We start from the raw sequence: 18,836 nt of genomic DNA, 5'->3' as shown, positions 1-18,836 counted from the left end.
TGAAGTAACAAGTGATAGGCAAGAGGAAATGGCCTCAAGTTGTGCAAGGGGAGGTTTAGATTGGATATTAGGAGAAATTTCTTCACCGAAACGGCTGTCAGGCACTGGAACAGGCTGCCCAGGGAAGTAGTGGAGTCGCCATCCCTGAAGGTGTTTAAAAGCCGTGTAGATGTGGTGCTGAGGGGCACGGTTTAGTGGCGGACTGGGCAGTGCTGCGTCTTTGCAGCAGATGACCTTGAAGTTCTCTTCCAAGCCCAGCCACGTTGTGATTCCCGGCGTTTCCGCCAGAGGCCGCCAGGGGGCGCCCTTGCCCCACGGAGGGGCCGGGCGGGGCGGAGGGGGGAGCGAGCGGCGGAGACGGGGGGCGGGGATGGATGGATGGATGGATGGATGGATGGATGGATGGATGGATGGATGGATGGATGGATGGATGGATGGATGGGGGGCCAGGTAGGCTCCGGCCGCCTGGTGAGGCTTCGGCACCTCCCGGGGTTAGGGCAAAACGTGCTGGGCTCCTTGTTGTCATAAAACCAAACCAACCAACCAAACAAAAAAAATCCGCCAAAGCCCAACGTATCTCATTAAAACTTTAATATTCAAACCTTTTTTATTTTTTTGTTTTAAATAATAATAAAAAAGCTGTTTCACGGCCTTTGGTTGAACTTCGGCAAAATGTGCAATTTTACTTCCTTGAAATTATTTACTTGACTCAGCATGTTCCAATAAAAAGAAGAACGCCTCAAACTTTCCAGCCTAAAAAAAGGGAGCTTTTCCACTGTGACGTTCAGCTTGTTTTAGACAGCAATACAAAGAGCTTGTCTCTGAACTAATTTTGTTTTAGGCTCAGTTTGGTCTGATTTCAACTAACTTCTTCCTGCCTGACTGCACTTCAGCTGCTGGAAAGCCAGGGCTGCCTGGAGAGCATCCTGCCCAGCTCTGGTGAGCTACCTATGGACATGGAGGGTCAGTCAGACCCCGGGCCCTGGGCTACAGACTTCTGGTGCTTCATGGGGTCACAGGAGATGGACAGTCACTGGGGCAAGGGCAGCAAGCAGGCAAGAGGGCATGCTGCTGGCAGCCTAGCTGTCCAGGCAGTTTTTTGTGGCTCAGAAGCTCGGCTCCCCATCCTGTTCAGGCTTGCAAATGGAGGCCACCGAGCTCCTGGGCCTGCCTAGGTGGGACTGTGGCAGTGAGCAGGACAGGAGATCCCCAGTGGCAAAGGCAGTGATACCTGGCAGCAATGTGAGCAGGACATTTTCATTACACAGAGAAGCAGGAGGCAGATAACATTGCAATGAGCTGCAGGTAGATAACATGATCTGATTGTCTCCCTTTTCCGCCTTACCTGTCAGCACCTTCATCATAATATGAGGCTGTGTCATGGTTCCCTTTGTTACATTCAGACTTTGGGGTTTAAGATGGTAAATTATGTGAAATGAGACCTTAGCAGGCCCAGGATTTAATGCCCAGCCCTTAAGAACAGGTCACCTCACAAGATGTTGTGACATCTGCAAGGAGGTGTGTGCTGGTTTGCAGGGAAAAGAGTAAAAAAACGCACAGACTCACGTCTGGCCCTACTCAGTTGTCTACACACAAGATGAAAGCATAAGGTTTTCCAGCACAACAGACCTATCTGTGAGTTTCTGGCAATGTGGCAAGCTTTTGGCTTGTGAGACAGGAGTCTGGTGAGCCAGTGTGTGCTCAGTTCTCCACGGCATGCTGCTAACCTGCTGGAAGGACTGTGGGGCAGTTATAGCTCTGCTGCAAATGACCTGGGCCCCAGCCTGTGCGGCTCTCACAGCATCGCAGTGCCACACTCCCTGCTGCCCTGCTCCTCTCCGAGGAGGAGACTGGCTCTGCCACTCGCTGGTTTTTAGTGTATTCCCTGAAATACAAGCTAAAACATGTCCTGTGTGAGGACCTGAAATACTGAACCAGCTTGTGTTTCCCATGATATTGATCTGTTATTCCATGATCTTCAGTAACCAGGCAGGGACACTGTGGGATATGCATCCACTGTGGACACACCGCCCCTTTTCTGCTGAGTTGCCCAGAACCCACCAAGATAGATTAATGAATCGTTTTTAACGTGTTCAGAGTTCTGAAGTGAGTTCACAGCAGATCACTGCTTTGTGTTTTGGAAACCAGCACATTTTTCATCCAACAGGAGGGGTCCTAACGCCGCATTTACCGAGGTCTCCAGCCCTGGCTCTAACTACAAGTGATTATGTCAAAATCCTGAACACAAATGGGGTGGAGGAGGGGAAGGTCCTCTCTCCACAAGTTTTATTATGCATCTTGCCTTTTTTTTTTTTAATATGTTTTGTCTTTATTGCCTGGTGGTAATTTCTAAAAGTGGAAGTAACTTTGTCTATATTGAATCAGTGGGGAAATGCTGAAAGAAGCTGTATGGTCCTCTACAGGATCCCAGAGAGATTAAACATTTGATGGTGCCTCACCTGATTTCTCTTTCACAGTACACTCTTCAAATATCATCAGCTTTTGGGCATGCTCTGCCTCCAACTGTATATACAATGCTCACATTGAAATTAATAGAAGCATGAAGACACATTTGAAGTTAGAATCTGGGACAAAAAAAGCTAAAATCTTGCTGGTAAAAATCAATGACAAAAGTTTCTTTGGCTTTAGTTCTCACTTTAGCAGCATATGTATGTCTAAGCCTGAAAAGAATCATCTTTATGAGTATATGTGTCTTAGCAACATCCTAAGAAATAAATAAAAATAAAAAAAAAAAAACCAACATGAACTTTGGTTACATTTTATACAGGAGTTTAGAAATGTGTTCTTGTGGTCTCCATCTTAGCAGAGATTTGTTGCTGTGTTTAACTCCATTACCTCAACCCCAGTTCTGCCCTTCAGGGATGAGGAATTGTTTGTGTTTGACGAGATGATTGTAATACATGTGGACAAGGTGCTGGGCTTGAATTTGTACTGGTGACCTCAGATCTGGCATTTAGTAATGCTCCTATTGTGTTTTTGCTGTTCCTATTGCTAAGAGTCCTACAGGAGATCTTTCAGTTGCTGATCCTTTCATCACACCAGCATGATGAGAAAATGTTGATCCCCACATGCAGGGCACAAAGTCAAGAGCACATTTCCATGGTGCCTCGGTGGCTGCCCAACCTCCCACCCAGGTAAGTCGCTTTGTGTCACTCAGAGAAGAGACCCAAACATGGGCTGCTTCCAGGCAAAGACACACTACTGAGCTCTCCTTCCTCTCCCCTTAATGGAGGTGGTGCCTGGATAATCACATGTGCCATCAGTCCCCTGGTGTGACTCAGGTGGCTCCAAGGAAGCCAAAGTAACTGCTCCAGCTCCTGCAAACACACATCTTCTCATCCACACACAGGCTGGGCCCACAGCTGAGCCAGTGGCTCAGCATTATGTGGGCAGTGATGGACACTGGATCCCTCCAGCCAGTACATTGTCTAACCTGGGAGCAGGGGATAACCACAGCACTCAGTTTCTGGCTCATTTTCCATTTTTCTTAGGATTAACTCTTGTTAATGGGCATCAATGAGGTGAAGCCAAGCAGCAAAAGATATCAGACCTGAAGCTGTCCTGATCTCTTTGAAAGGGTGGAAAGAAGGGGGACCCAGTGGATTGGTGGTGACCCAGGCAGGGACATTACATGTCTCCTCTTGGCTCATGCCTCCAGAGTAGTTGGAAACACAAATCCCAAGTGACTCAAGACTTGGGATATGGTCAGTGCCATCTTTTCCACCACTCCAAACAGTTGCTTCACTGTCACAGCAGAGGAGTATTGATCCTTGACATGCTCCCATTCTGGCAAACCTCTCTGCATGCAGAGAACTGAATAACTGCTTGCACAATTAGCCTCTCCATCCGCTAAAACACCCTGAGCTCCAGCAAAGTTCTCACCAATAGCTGGATTACAGGACTAAACAAAGTAGGACAGCCCTTCTGATCAGCAGCCTTACTCAGAAGGGGCACTACTATTGAGTGGAAGTCAGTGGGGTTTAAGATCCCCTCGTGAAGAAGAATGCCCTTTCAGCTGGGATTGATCATTTGCTTAAATGGGAATCTCTGTAAGAAGAAATGAGGAGAGACAAAACATCTGAGTGCTCTCACAGCATGAAGTAAAAGAATGCTTGGGATAGGCCTCCCTGTTCAGACTGTCCTGTCCTCCCTGGCACTGACTGAATCACTGCCCAAGCCCAGAAGCTGAGTGCAGCCTATGCTGGCAGCTGGGCTCGAGGCTCTCTGTTGACTCTAATGCCTGGCCCTGACAATTTGTCCTGTCTTGTCCTATTACCAAGATGAAGCAAGCACAGGTTTCCCAGAATAAGCCACGTGCCTGCCACTTCTGCTGTAAAATCAGTCATCAGCAGCTTGCTGCAGAGATTTCATGAGAGAAGTCATGGGCTAGAGGCACATGGTAGAGAGTTTCTCTGACTGCAGCTCTGCCTGGAGGAAGCTACTGTCCCTTGCCTCATGAGCTGGATCATATCTGCAATCGTGAACACATAGCAGGGGGGATGGGAGTATTCCCCAGTCAGGCAGAACAATCTCCTGTCTCCATGGGTAGGACAGCTGACTTCCTGCACCCAAATCATCCAGCTTCCCATTGCACTGTGGCCTCCTACTTAGCCTCCAGCTGGTCCCCCAGCCAAGGGAGGGAGAAAGGCAGGATTTGGATTGAATTCTTGTTACTTTGTGCTGACAATGAGTGTTCATCCTTTGCAGCTTCCTCTGATCATCTGTAGCACTTATTTTCCTATCTCAGCTCTGTCCAGCTCTGCAGGTGAACTCCTGAAAGCACTGTGAACTAACTGTGCTTCCTGAAGGTCTGAAGAATGAGAACATTATTTACTCTTGACTGTCGACGGGCACCAAGTGGTGTGAAAGAAATGTATGCCTCAGCTCCATCACTATCTGGGACGAAAATAACAGATAAAAGAAGAAAATCAGTGGGAGTTATCATTATATGGAGTTGCCATGGAAATAGCATGAGAGAGCTTGGAGGAGAGCTAGCATACCATGTCTCTGGGAGGGCATAAATCCCCTGCTAGCCTCACTCCTTTTTATCACATTAACAGGCAGTATTTCTTGCTTTAGCAAGAGGCAAGGAAACATTAAAGCACAGTTCTAAAATTTTTGTCTATCCCTTGATTTCTCTGACCAAGGCCTCTCTGACCCCTCAAGAAGCAGAAATGTGAACCATAGTGCTATTGGCAAATTGTCCTGGAAATCATTTGATAATTTCAGTAAAATGGTAAGAGAGATGTCATTTTACCCAGAAAATATTTATTAACTTTTGAGAAATTAAATTACAATATGGGTTTTTTATTATTATTTTTTTAAAAAATTCAAAGAAAACTGTCATATTCCATTACAAGGATTTTTTTTTTATGCTGATTTATAAGGATAAGCATTGTAATTTAAATTATGTCAGAGGTTTGGTGAAGCTGCTGTCTTGTGCGGTTGCACCATTCTGGGAAGCCAATTTTATTCTCCTCTGTTGCTGAATCTCCCTTTTAAACCGCCTCATCCCCTCTGGTCAGGACAGGGCAACCCATGTCTTCTCATGCACTAAATCCTGAGACTCCACCAACACAAACACAGCTCTAAGGCATGATGTTGTCTGGGGGTGGCATCCTCCAGGACATGCATCCAGCTCTTCACCCTGCATATCCTGGTGGGCCACAGATGATTGCTCAGCATGATCAGTGATGGTTGTGGCAACCTAATCCAGAGTAAACAACCACTTAGATCCTGGCATCAGTCTGTTACAGGTATGTGTGAATTAATGAAACGAGTTCTTTTTTCAAACAAAATAGTTGTCCTCTCCTATAGGGCCTCACAATGACTTCTGCTGCATTATTGCTCCACATTTGCATTATTTTTATTCGGGATACCTCCTTCCCTACCCCTAGCTCCTAACGTTCCCTAGGACTTTGGGAAATATGGGATGTGAATGAGAGCCTTTAGAGGTAAAGATGGACCCTCAGCCTGCAGCCAGGCTCCAGAAAGGGCAGAAATAGCCTAGGGCAGGGCAGCAGTAAAGCCTTCCTACTTGTATCTGCTCCTTTTCAGCAAAGCCAGTAAGTGGGAAAGAAAGGATGCCCAGAAGCCTCCAATGACACCTCATCTTCCTCACCCACCAGTACAAATGCTTTGTCTTCCCATCAGTGCTGCAAGGACAAGTGAGATAAAAGGAAGCAGAATAACAAGAGAGGAAGCCAAAGAGCACAGTCCCAAATTGCTCCTTTAAGAGCCAGTTCAAGCTACATCCCAGCTACTGACTCCAGTTCTGGCTGGGAGCACTATTTCAGCAACAGTACTTCCAACACATTTATGACTCCACTTGCAAAAGCTTGGACCTCAAGTGATATAAGTCCCACATTTGGAAACCTCCCTCCTATAGAATAGATAAAGCTGTGGAATTAATTTCTGTGGGGTGGACAACTCTGGCCCAGGCTGCTTCTTTAGCTTACAGACATCACGTTTGCCATGATGGCAGTAATTTCAACTTTTTTTCCCTGAAGATGTCTTAAAGAAAGAAAGGAAGGGGAGAAAAGGGAAGGAAGATCTCTTGTGACATATGCATTTCTAAGGCAAAAGTCTTACAGTTGGCTAAGGTGTTACCAGCAACCAAGATTTATCCAAAGAACAAAACTTGTATGCTAAGTTCTTGTTGGTTGTTTTGTCTGTTTTCTCAGCGTCAATTTAATATGAAATTATACACATAATTTTTAAGTGCTATTTATAAAGCTGTGAATACAAATGATGCATATTTTGTGACAAAATAGATCCACTTTTACCCCTATGAAATGACAAGTCCCAAACACTGAATAATTCCAAAAGGGCTATTTTTATGGCAATTGATGGTACATTTGTTGCTGAGTAGCAGCTCTCTGTCTATAGCCATGGGAATAGACATCATTTTTAGCTTGTCATAATTCTAGAGCTGGATTCATTCCAGAAGAGTTTGTCATAAGAGTGGGCTGTGCAAGGGCTATTTCTGATAAATGAGTTTGTGGATTATGAAATCAAACATTTTGGAAAACAATCGCATTTATCTTTAAACCAGGACAGTCTGGGGAGCTCCCATTCATTCCCTTGCTGTGTCTCCCAGGACAGTGAGTTGCAGTCACCTGGAAAGTCTCTGGCTGGGTGGCAGCTCCCAGGACAGTTTCCTCATCTCCCTGGTGTGCCTGGTCCTGTCTTGTTGCTTTCAGTAGAGTTGTCTTGAAGCAGCTGCCTCCAGTGTTTCTTCAGGATTGCTATTTTCAGGTACTTCTTTCCAGGGAAAGGAAAAACATGCAGAGTCCTTCCAAATGCTACTGCCTTACCATCAGGAGCAAGAGTAACTTGAAAGGTGAAACAAAAATGCCTGCCCGTATCTATGCATCTTTTGTTACATTCTGCTCATTCCGGGCTTCAATTCAAAATAAACACATTTTTAAAAGCAAAAAACTAAATCATATGCTACAGAAAAAAAAAAAAAAACAACAAAAAACCAACAACTTGTGTTTTTCTCGCTTGTTCAGAAATAGCACCATCACTATGTAAAGTAAATTCACTCCTGCCTCCTGTTAACAAACCAGCTCTGTGGAGAGCTGTCTCCAGCCAAAGGACTCCCCTGGTTCAAGATCTGAAATCTGCTGTGCAATCATCAACAAGCTGGTATCGTCCATGCCTGGAGTGTGCATCTGTGGAGCAAAGCAGGGAAGATGGCACTGCCCACTCCAAAGGTGAGTAGTGCCACCACCCTGTCCAGAGAGATGGGAGAGGTGATGCATGAAGCTATGTAAGGGTCAACACATGGTCAAACCAACAAACCAACCATATGGAAGGAACAAAACCACCCCTGGGCACCCCACGTGTCTGAAACCCTTTTTTCCAGCTATATTTTCTCCATACCCTTTTTCCCCATTCAGATCAAGCAAGCAATCCAAAACCTGCAGGACTGCTTTCATCTTTTTGAAATTGCCTGGGCAAGTTCCCGACTGGAGGGTGTTCTAGGCCAGGTTCCCAAGACACAGAACCTCATAAAATCAGTGTTTCTGTTTTTCCCCTCTCTGGGGCAGGGAGGGGTGTTCAGATCAGTCTCAGTTGCTCTCATGGTTCAGGATTTCGTCATTCCTGGGAAGCAGGGCTGAAGATGTCCTCAGAGAAAGAGTATTGGTCTCTGAAGGTGTATACCAAAATCTTGTGTAAAGCAGACAGCAGCACAGCAGGAGCAGAGTTATGCCTGGGGTTTCCAGGGAAATATTTGTTCCCTGGACCTTGGTGTAGGGAGGAGACATGTTGTGGCTCAAGGCAGGGCTGGAGAAGCTGGGAGGCACCTCTGGTTCCTCTTAAATGTTTAACTGTGCTGCAGCCATCACAACATAGACCCTATTGGAAGGGGTTTGGCAGTCTCCCCTTCCAACATCTGCCAAGGTAAAAAGGCCAGTACATGAGTCATGGGGCACCTAAGGTGCTATGTCGAACACACTCACCCTCACACCAAGCCCCCACTGAGAGAGCACAACCAGGGCATCAGCCTTCTCCCTCCAACACCTCCATAGCATTTTTTCTCTCCCTCCAGCTTGGATTTCCCATGCATGGGTATCAGTGTGCAGGTGGAAGCAAGGCATTAGAAAATGAGAGGCATGGTTTTACATGAGCCTAATTACCCCAAATAGCCCTGCAGTAACCACCCCCTTTGAGGTACCCTGGCTAAATACTACTACAGCTCATGAAAGAGATTTCAAAGAGCCAGCTACATGTTGATTTGGAAAGATATTCGTTTACAAAGCTGAGTCATAAAGAGGATTGAGACACTCTGAAATCGATGATTAAACAGCTACAAAGATCTGCCAGCAGGAGAATATGCCCAAAATTGTCTTGCTGTACACTACCTTTTGTTGCAATGCTTTGCTTTGGGTAAAAGGTTTTATTTGTTTCATTTGTCTGAGTACTACCTATTTTGAATTTCAGAGCCTCTCCTCTCTTACAGCAATGTTCAATTGTGCTGATTTTGTACTTAATCAGCCATGTGGGAAGGTGACTGAACTTTTTTTGCCTAATGGTAGAAGACACTTTGATTGCTTCTTCAGACTCCAAATAGGAAAGGCCTTAAATTAAGCACTAGGGATATAGAAAAAATTGGATGAGTTTGGAAAGCTCTGGAAAAATATTCAAGGGAGAATAGTTGCTATGGCAATCCTTCTCTGTTTTCTCTTGGGATAACAGAAGTATATGCTGAAGAAGACACCTCCCAAAACACACACCTCACTTAGACCCAAATTCACTTAGCTTCCAAGTCCAGGCATTGGCAGGGTGGGTGGTGCAGCTGCCCACCACAGCACAGGTCTGGGCTCTGCAGTCCCATCATAGGGGGCCCTGGTGTGAGGTCACACTGCCCGTGTCACACTGCACACCCAACGCAGTCATGGCCAGAGTCATGGCGCAGGTCAGGGCACTGCAGCACATGGCTGAGGAACTGCTTTTCCCCAGCAGCTGCCTCTCAAATGGCCTCATAGCTTCAGAGCATCTCTGCTGCCTCTTGGTCCCACAAAGCAAGTGGGACTGGTGAGAAACTCACAGCTTATGGCATCCAGCTCCATCAGTTTGTGGATCCTGGATGGAGGGAAAGGCCATGCCACTTTTAAGTCCACACTGCAGGCCAGGCTGCAGGGGATGTAAAACAGAAGGCACTGGTATGATCCTGTGCTTTGTAATGCAGTGTATAGTGGCAGACCTATATGCATAAGAATCCAGAACCTCAAAGACACTGAAACACCTAAATCCTAGCAGTATCTTTCAGAGTGTGGCTTATGGGATCTTTCACTTCCATTTCTACTTTCAAAAAATCTTCACCTAAAATTCAGGGTCCTCAATCCAGTCTTCTCACCTGGACTGCAGAGAAGAAACGTCTGAGGTTGCCTCAGGACCTTGGGCTGCTGATCAGCCAGATCTCACACTCAGTCTACGAATAATGCAGCTCCTTCCACACCATTAACTGAAGTTTCTCCTCACAGAAACTGGGGGTTTGGGCAACAGTGAGGGGGTAGGGGAGTGGCATGCACCCAGCTCTCACCTAGACATGGGCTCTGGATGTTGAATTAGACAGACAGCACCTGAGGAATCAAGCAGCATTTGCACTGACCCATCTTCTGCAGCAGATCCCACAGAGGACTAGAAAAAAAAAGCATCTGCCATGGCTGAAACCTGGCTTGTGCAACAGATTCTGCTGAGAGCAAAGCAGAGATTATGAATGAGCTGACGAGACCAGCCTGCTGTTGGCATAGGCACCAAGCAGAGACAGAGTAGCTACACTGGAAGTGTTTCATCCATTACTGTCAGAGAAGTCACTTTTACGACTGATCCCACTCCAATAAATCATGTTGCCAAGCAGTTTTATTGAGGCGTTATACATCCAAAGCTACTTACGGTCTCACTAAAAGAGATGCATTTCTTTTTTAGCTCAGTGTGGCTGAAATGCTGTCACAGAAGAAAGAGAGTTGCTGCTCAGAGTGCTATTGTAAAAGAGGTATTACTGTAATTACAGCAGGACTGACGATTTGAGCTAGGAGCCACCACCCTCTTCTCCTGTCCCATCGCCTTTGGGCAGCCTTGCAAAGCTGCAAATTTGCTACCAGAAGCACAATAGCTGCTTATGCACCCTTTGCCATGGTGATTGATGAAAATGAGGAAATAATGATGTTACTTCCCCATTTACCATAAATCACCAATCCCCTCAAAGTGACTAGAGTATTATAAGTCTGGCCAGATTTATAAAGACAACTTAACCAGTTAGCTCTTTTATAAAGGCTGTCATCTTCTTTATGCAGAGTTAGATATATTTAGGCATGTGTCTACAAAACAAAGTATTTATTTCCAAAGCTAAAAAAGCTCTTGTTCTAGCAGACTTAAAACCTTGGTCTCCAAATGTTCACCCTGTGGATGTGTTTGGATTAGCAAGTTATTCAGTGATGGTTGAAGCTGACAAATTGTTAAAAGCAGGGGGTCTGGAGGCACTCACATATACACGACATATATACATAAACATGTACTTATACATGCACGCATACATATTCACATATTTATACACATATACAAATATATATGGTTTGCCGCTGTTGAGGCCATCAAGAGAATCCTCACAGATTCTGTTACTAACAACTGGAATAGCTTAGGAAGACAGTATATCCAACACAGCTAAAGGTATGTGGCATGCATGTAATTCCCAGCAAGATTATGCTTTTGAATTAATCTCTGTTTAGACATGGTCCTTCCTGTGTCCAGCACTATTGCCATCACACCTCTGCTTTGCATAGCACCGGGAGGGACCTGCTCTCACCTGCTAAGGAGCAGTAAGGCCACTCCTGAGATAATTCCCAAGGCCATTACCCTGTTGAGCGCATCCAGCCCAACAGGCAGCGCTGGCAGCCTTGGAGATGCTCCACCACCGAGCGAGGTGAGGAGGGAGGAGCCCCGGGCAGCGATGCCGCCTTTGCTGCACACACCCCCTGCAACCCAGCACCCCAGCGAGGCAGCTGCCAACAGCACCAAGGTGCCTAAGCAAGAAGAAACGTCTGCCTTCCAGCGTCGTCTTAAATGCACACACCACAGTTAACGTTACGACATCATGCTGAGCACCAGAAAAGCACCAAAATGTCCCCTTTTCAGCGTTTGATGGAGGCAGAAAAGGGTACTTGCACAGGCACAGAAGAGAAGCAAGGAGGTCTCTCTGCAATCTGCTGCACTATTTTCCCGTGGAGAAGAAATACTGAGAGGGCAGAGAAAAAGCCTTTTTATTTTTTTTTTTGTTTGTTTGTACATCCCTTCAGGAGTAAATTGCATGTAAGGGAGTGGCTGTGACCATGCTGGCCTCCGGTCAAAACCCAGAGCACACCTCTGACTCCTGGCACCAGCACTAAGAGGTTGCTGGAAACTCTCTCATGTCAACAGCGAGTCTGGCTGTCCAAACAAACATGCACTTGCAGTGATGGAGGGGTGTCAAAAAGCTGGCTGATCCAGCTGTCTACGGGGCTGGAAACCCTCAGCCAGAGCATATATTTCACAAGCAAGGAGATCCTTGCTATAGGATGAAGGGATGCCACGGGCAATAAGTTTACTTGGAGTCTAAAAAGCAACTGGACAAATGTAAGGGATAACATCTAGCCAGACCCACCAAGCACAATAAAAAAATCCCTGAGCCACAATGTACTAGAGAGAGGGAAGTATTTAGAGAAGATACTATCCCACAGTTGCACTGACCCTGTAATCTGTCTCAGGTGTCCACTACTGCCCATGACTGGCAGCAGGGCACTGGACTAGGTGGACCTCAGTAGGTCTAACATTTCCAGATAGGTGGTGTTGAAAATAAATCAGTCATGAAGATTTGCCTGAACACTGTGAACCCACACGCAAGAATACACAATTTTCCTCAGATAAGCAGGCCCCCCAGTTTCTACATTAACACAAATATATCAGTCAAAGTGGCTAAAATCAACAAAAAAAGGAGATTACTCCATCAGCTCCCATCTTGCACAGGCAGATAATGCAGGGCCACACCAGGGTACCTAAAATAGCAATTTATTGGAAAAAGCATCATGACCATTTATGGATGCTGCAACATGATTAGTACCCCAAACAAAAAGATAAAGTGGCAACCTAGTCTTTCAAATCAACAATCCCCACTGAGCTCAAATGATCAGCACAAAAAATTGTAATTCACAGTATTATTTATTTAAAAACTCAAGTAAATGCAGACAGAACACAGGCATCTTTCCTTGTACAGAAAAGGCAATTTGGTTTGCATAAGCTTTTGATCTCAGTTAATGCTGCTCATGAAACTCCACCCTGCCTACTGCATGCAAAAGGCCAGCAGCAGGGCTGCACAGGCAGAGCCTACAGATGTGATTACTCTGTCAGGTCAGAAACTCTTGCTCTCTGCTCAGAAAGAGTGTATGCATGTTATGAAAAACAAAAAAAAAACAACAAACAAAAAAACCACAAAAAAACCCCACCCAACCCCCCCCAAAACCACAAAAAACATGTTGCTAAGATGTGCAGCTCTGTTATTATCAGGTTTATTATTGGTCACTCTAACATCTGAGATTTCACAGGATACATTCTGAGAAATGTCAGGATTTTACTCTTTGCAGGACATTCATCACTAGTAGCCAGAAAGGACTGTAACCACAGTCTATACACAAGTTCAAAAACGAATCTGGGAATGCAGTAACTGGGCAACACTGTATCTCTCCATTCCTCACTCACACAGGTAAAACTAATCTGGGACAAGATAGGTCCCTTTTCATTCAGAGATGGTCTTAGAAGGGCCCTTGCTCTTTTAAAAAACTCCTTCAAAAGCATAACTCTTTGCCTTGATTTTTCTTTTGATTCCTCCTCCCCTGTACTACAATCGCTAACTGCAGCCAATAGCTCTTCCCTTGATTTTTGAAAATTAAATTATATCTTTGTTTTTACCCATCCTGACTAGCTGCTCATACACACAGGTAACTAAAACTGAGGTCCACAGAAAAGCTCTGCAAGAGAGAAAAGAAAACACATCAGAACCTCACTCAGGTTTTCTCCTTCTACAGCTGAGATTTGTTCTCAGAAAGCAGACACGTCAAGCAGCTCAACCATCCAGAAACTGAGATGACAAATCTCTTTCAGCTCCAGGGGGAAAATGGCTTTTGGAAAGCTCCTAAACTTTGAGGCACTTAAGCACCAGAGAAGCACACCTCTTCTAGTGGAGGTAACAAATTCTACAGGCACCCACAGTAGCGTGGTGTGTGTGTTCCCACTGTGGGCACCCTGCTGCCTCCCTGCAGAGCCAACAGCTAAAATGCTGGCTTGACAGCCAACAGTTAAACATTGCTGGTCTTCCTAAAACAAGACCTGCCCTTACTATCACATTTGAAATTTCTGGAAGGCTACTCATTATTTAATGTAAAACCCTGTTTTCAAGAATAGTCACTTTTCCTCTGCCTTTAAAGAAGAGAGCTACTCTGAGTAGCCCTTCAGAAACTAACACAATTTAAGAAGATTTTTAAAGATCAGCACCCACAGTAGTTCCATTAGATGCTCACCATTCATCAATTACACTCTCAGACCACAACCAGTAGGTACCTGCTTTTTTTGCAGCTTGTATTTTTCTAATTCAATTAGATTACCACACGGATTTCAGCTTTGGCCCTTTTGTGTGCTGGTTTTATAGAAATGTTATACACAAGTAATATAAAAGTGACAAAATTATCTTGAGGGCTCCATGCCACATTTGTGCAACTGCCAGTTGAGATCAGGACACAACACACGCCAAAATATCCCACCTCAAACAGAAGGAACAGCTGCAAACAGAAACCTGGATATTCCTCTGAATGACATTTCACAGTCAAATGACAGAAACATTTCTCTCCTGCACACTATGGAAAAATGTAAAGGATGCTTTTTTTTATCTGTGCTGTATTGGTAGCCCATGTCCCTTTGGACTGTTTTTGGAATGGCACAGATAAAAGCAGCATTTTACAGCTGCAGGAAGCTCAGAAAGATAAAAAAGTCCCTGTATGCACTTCCATCATGTTGCCCTGCCCGCCTTAGGTGAGACAAACACTCTGCCAGCACTTGGACGTGACTCACGTCAGGCACCAGTCTTGCTAATTAAGTACTTTTGGCTGTCTCAACACTGAACTCTGTGTGCCTGAACGAGATAAAAGCAAAGTGCCAAGAGATCATGAGAGTCCGTGTGGTTGAGGACCTGGTCCAGAGGAAGGAGGAGGATCATCAGGGGGTTCTGCAGTGTTCTCCTAAAATGGCTGGTCCATAACAAACCAAGTCACAGGTGGGGGAGGGAGGAAAGGACAGACTTCTGCCTCTGCCAAATGTTTAGTTTATTTTCAAAGGACAGGAACACAGGGTGGGGAAGTTATCAGTGCAAGCCAGCACCACTAGGAGCCAGATGCTCACTCCTTCACAAACCAGACCTCATTGCGTCGCCCATAAGGCTTCATAGGAGGGTCATAACCATTACAGAAGTAGAAATCCTTGCAGTATGTAGCTTCACTCCCCAGAGCAGACTTCAGCTTGGCAGCATAGTTCACGTAATCCACCTCTTTGGCATAGCCACCAAACTGCCTGCAAAGAAACCAAACAGAGGTGCTGAGCAGTCCTGGCTGAGCGTAGAAAGGAAGAGAAGGAGAACAATGTATAGCCACAATATATTTAGCCATACATTTTGATCCAGGTCCTGCCAACATGCACTTGTGCAGGTCCTGTTCCCTCTGAACCAGTATGCTAGGTCTCCAGTTACATAGCCAGGGTGCAGTCACCCATTAGCAGACCCCAAGCAGACAGCCCCAAACAGCCCCATGTCTATCAGTCAGCAGAACAGCCCCGCCTTTTGAATCAACACTGTATCAGAGTAACAGCTTCCTAAAGCACAAAGTTATCTGCAAGTCCGGTCAGCCTGCAGTCCTTACACCAATGCTGTCAACAACAATGTTCACAGTGGTGTGAACAACCATCTGCAGGAAGCCAGATCATGAAACGAAGCCATTCCAAGTATAAGGGGGGGAGGGGGGTGGGAACAGAGATCTTGGCAATTACAGACCAAGTGCTATTTAAAAGGGGTAGGCTGGAATTGGTCTGGTTTATGTTGACCTCCCACCAAGAGGAACTGTTTCCACATCAGCCTGCACCTCACTGCCGGCCTCAAGGCCAAGGTTCCAGACAAAACAGCTTGTTCTTGCAGAAGTGACCCACGCCTGCAAAAAAGGCCAGGCAGCAGTGGCAGGCAGGGAGGAGCCAGAGAGTTCAAAATCAGCCAAAACAGTTCAAGCAAGGAGATAGTGAAACACTCAAGGGGCTAAAAACAGGATGAAGAGTTTATTGCTATTGTGATGCCAGTTTTGAGTCCAGCTTGTCAGTAAACAGCCAAAGACATTCCAAGGTGATCTGAAGCAATGCAATGGCTGCTTATTTCCACAGTGGACTCTGGCATGAGTCCATCTAAATGGGGCTTCAGCTGACACCTGTAGTTTGATGTGAACCCCACCAAAGGACATTCTTGATGACTAAGAATCCTCCTGATCCCAGGAAGTGGGAAAAACAGTAGTTTTCAGAGATTAAGAACAATTCAGTAGCTTGATAAACACCCTCCCCTGCTCTTTACTTCCCTAGGTGAAACAAGAAGCCTTTCAGGGCTAACCTCTGAATTTGCTTTCCCAGTGAAAAAAAATACATATTCCAAATGGGTGCAGCATGACCAATGATAAGAAGTGCCATAAAACACCCTCCTTCAGTCTAGAAAGACTCCTCCATTTCTTTGCACCACATGCACCCTTTGTTCAGTAAGTCACCCAGTAAAACCAACACTGCTCTTCAAAGCATGCTAGTGACCTCAGCACTTGGGACTGGAAATGCATTCCTTACGTGGAATAAATGGTCATCCCCTGTCTCTCTTCAATCTTAATGCTCTCATCGCTAGGACAAGGAGGGTTGGCTTGAAACTGGCTTGGGATCCGCAGAGAAACCTTCACTTTTTGCTGTAAGGAGCCATCTTCAGCAGGAAAAGCAGTGATGGAGACAGGAGCAGTCATGCCCATTCCAGCCCCTAAGAGACACACAGAAATTACTAAAGAAGCCTAGGTTCTTAAGAACTCACAGCATTAAGAGGGGATTCACAAAAGCTAATTTTACTTTAGGAAGGCTCCTCATTCTGAACTCCTTGCCTAGCCAGTTGAGTAAGTGGGGCCCTCTGGGGCATGCACTTTTAACAAGGGCATGTAGTGGTAGGACAAGAGAGAACCATTTTAAAATGAAGGAGGGTAGATTTAGATTAGATATTAGGAAAAAATGCTTTCCTGTGAGGGTGGTGAGATCACTGGAACAGCTTGCCCAAGGAAGTTGTGGATTTCCCCTCCCTGGAAGTGTTGAAGACTGGATGGGGCTTTGAGCAACCTGGTTTAGCAGGAGGTGTCCCTGCCCATGCAGGGGGATTGGAACTACGTGATCTTTAAGGTCCGTTACAACCCAAATCATTCTGTGCAGAACAGCCACGTTAGGTTTCTCTTTGGGCCAAACCTCTCTCTCCACTGACTATGCAGGGACCTTGGGAGGTAAGGGTTCCACATAATCTCTAAATGACTTTCCATTAACGGTCCTGTTTTGTGGCTCTGAACTATGTATCTCATTTCACTGAGGCATTCTGTTCTTCTGACAAATCACCTCTAACAGAACATCTAACATTTTGAGTCAGTGTCACATCTGGATCTACCTCAGTATTTAAATCGTTACCACCTGCATTTAGTGGTGAGATGACAGGAGCTTTCTCCTAAACCCTTCCAAATGCTTCCAGGCATCCTCCAAGTTCCAGTGCCCCAAAACTCAGAGCTTTCAGCACGATTGTCTGTGGTGTCCACCACTCAAAGAAAGCACACTTCTGCTTATTCCTGCTGAGAGGTACCACGTGGCACTTAAGTACATTTTTCTTCCCTAATCTTTCAGCAGTAAGGGAACCTCCAACCCTCAGGATTAGGCAAGCACAGAACCAGCAGAGATCAAGCCATCTTTCTCACTTATTTGTATTCTTTGATACCATACATTCTCTGTGCCACATTATAGCAGGTACCCTTCTCCTGCAGTAACAGTGACCATCACCTTCCCAAAACATGCTGCTCTAAATGCCATTTCCCTCTGCATCTAGCTCCTATGTTCATATGGGCTATACAACTCCCTCCACCACATGCCTGGGAAGGATGTGAGAGAAAGTGTTTATGCCTCAGAACTGCTCAGTGGTCTTCTCCACCTTTGATGGATGATTACTTTAGTAGGTTGAGAATTAGAAGCAGTCACCTGGAAGTACCATTCTAAAACAACATGAGGAACCACTAAAAACCAAGCTCATTGTTCATTACCTTTCCATGAATAAAAACAGCCAGAGTATATGATAAAATATCAAGGTCTACAGGGCCTACAGGGGTGTATCACAGAACCAAAGTGCCCCAGTTACCCTGAATTTCATCAGCTACTGTTCAGCTAAGGAGTTGTGATAAGTGAACGTGTGCCTGTCCTCATCCTATCCCAGCTGCAAAGTAACCCATTCCTCCTTAAACAAACCACTTTTGAAATTTGTGCCCTGAAGCAGGGACGGGTCAGGAGTGGACTCACAGCATGGCTTGGCTGGGCACACTTTGACCAGCAAGGGGCCATCCCTACCACAAACCCTTGGCGCCACCACCTCTATCTATCTACGGCTTTCACCGAGCCTGTACCAGCAGCGGTCAACCACAAACATCCGCTAACCCACCCATGCAGGGTGGGGAGCATCTCTCACCCTTGTCATTGGTTCCTCCAACATACTTGAGGAGCTTGACTGCCCCTTCCTTCGAGGCTTCGTCAAACGGCTTCCCCACGATCTCCACGGCTGCGAACCACCCGCCCTCGCACTCTCGCTCCTCATAGCTGACCTGCTCCTGGAGAAGGAGATGAGGATGGAGAAGCTGCCAGGTGCCCAGCCAGCATGGCTGGGAGCAAAGTGCTGCCCTGAGGACACCCACCCCCCACCCCCCCTCGCAGCACCTTATCTTGCCCGGCTGGTGCCGAAACCCCGCGGGGCCGGCTGCCCGTCCTACCACGTACCTTCTCCCCTTTGCTCAGCACCCGGTAGGGCCATGCCTCCACCGTGCTCAGCAGGGAGTTCTTGATCATGCCCAACATGGTGCCGCTCGGCTCGGCCCGGCCCGGCCCCGCTCGCCACCTCCCGGCTCGGCGCGGCCCCGCTCGGCTCTGGGCTCTGCCCTGCTATGGGGAGGTGGGAGGGCCCGGCGGGCGCCCCGCCGCCTGCAGCGCGG

The 18,836-nt window shown here is 46.3% G+C and overlaps 1 protein-coding gene across 1 annotated transcript; it reads right to left on the bottom strand.

Annotated features, from left to right (window-relative positions):
• Positions 1-14,852: 14,852 nt before the first annotated feature.
• HEBP1 (heme binding protein 1) lies at positions 14,853-18,784 on the bottom strand. Its single transcript, XM_051644049.1, has 4 exons — positions 18,625-18,784; positions 18,320-18,458; positions 16,417-16,597; positions 14,853-15,120 (listed from the first exon to the last, which is right to left on the bottom strand). Exons 1-4 carry the CDS (start codon positions 18,700-18,702, stop codon positions 14,949-14,951), a joined length of 570 nt encoding a protein of 189 aa, XP_051500009.1. The 5' UTR covers positions 18,703-18,784; the 3' UTR covers positions 14,853-14,948.
• Between the last annotated feature and the right edge of the window lie 52 nt (positions 18,785-18,836).

Source organism: Apus apus, chromosome 1 (assembly GCF_020740795.1).
Source record: "Apus apus isolate bApuApu2 chromosome 1, bApuApu2.pri.cur, whole genome shotgun sequence".
NCBI lineage: Eukaryota > Metazoa > Chordata > Aves > Apodiformes > Apodidae > Apus > Apus apus.
Note: the sequence above shows the minus strand (reverse complement) of the source record. Positions and strands in the feature narration are given on the sequence as shown.

What these genes read in the sequence shown, in the direction of transcription:
- HEBP1 (XM_051644049.1), bottom strand. Translation starts at nt 18,702, where the DNA reads ATGTTGGGCATGATCAAGAACTCCCTGCTGAGCACGGTGGAGGCATGG. An exon ending in TGGAGGAACCAATGACAAGG is followed by an intron (nt 16,598 to 18,319) that starts GTGAGAGATGCT and finishes TGTGTCTCTTAG; the next exon opens with GGGCTGGAATGGGCATGACT. An exon ending in GGGATGACCATTTATTCCAC is followed by an intron (nt 15,121 to 16,416) that starts GTAAGGAATGCA and finishes GTTTCTTTGCAG; the next exon opens with GCAGTTTGGTGGCTATGCCA.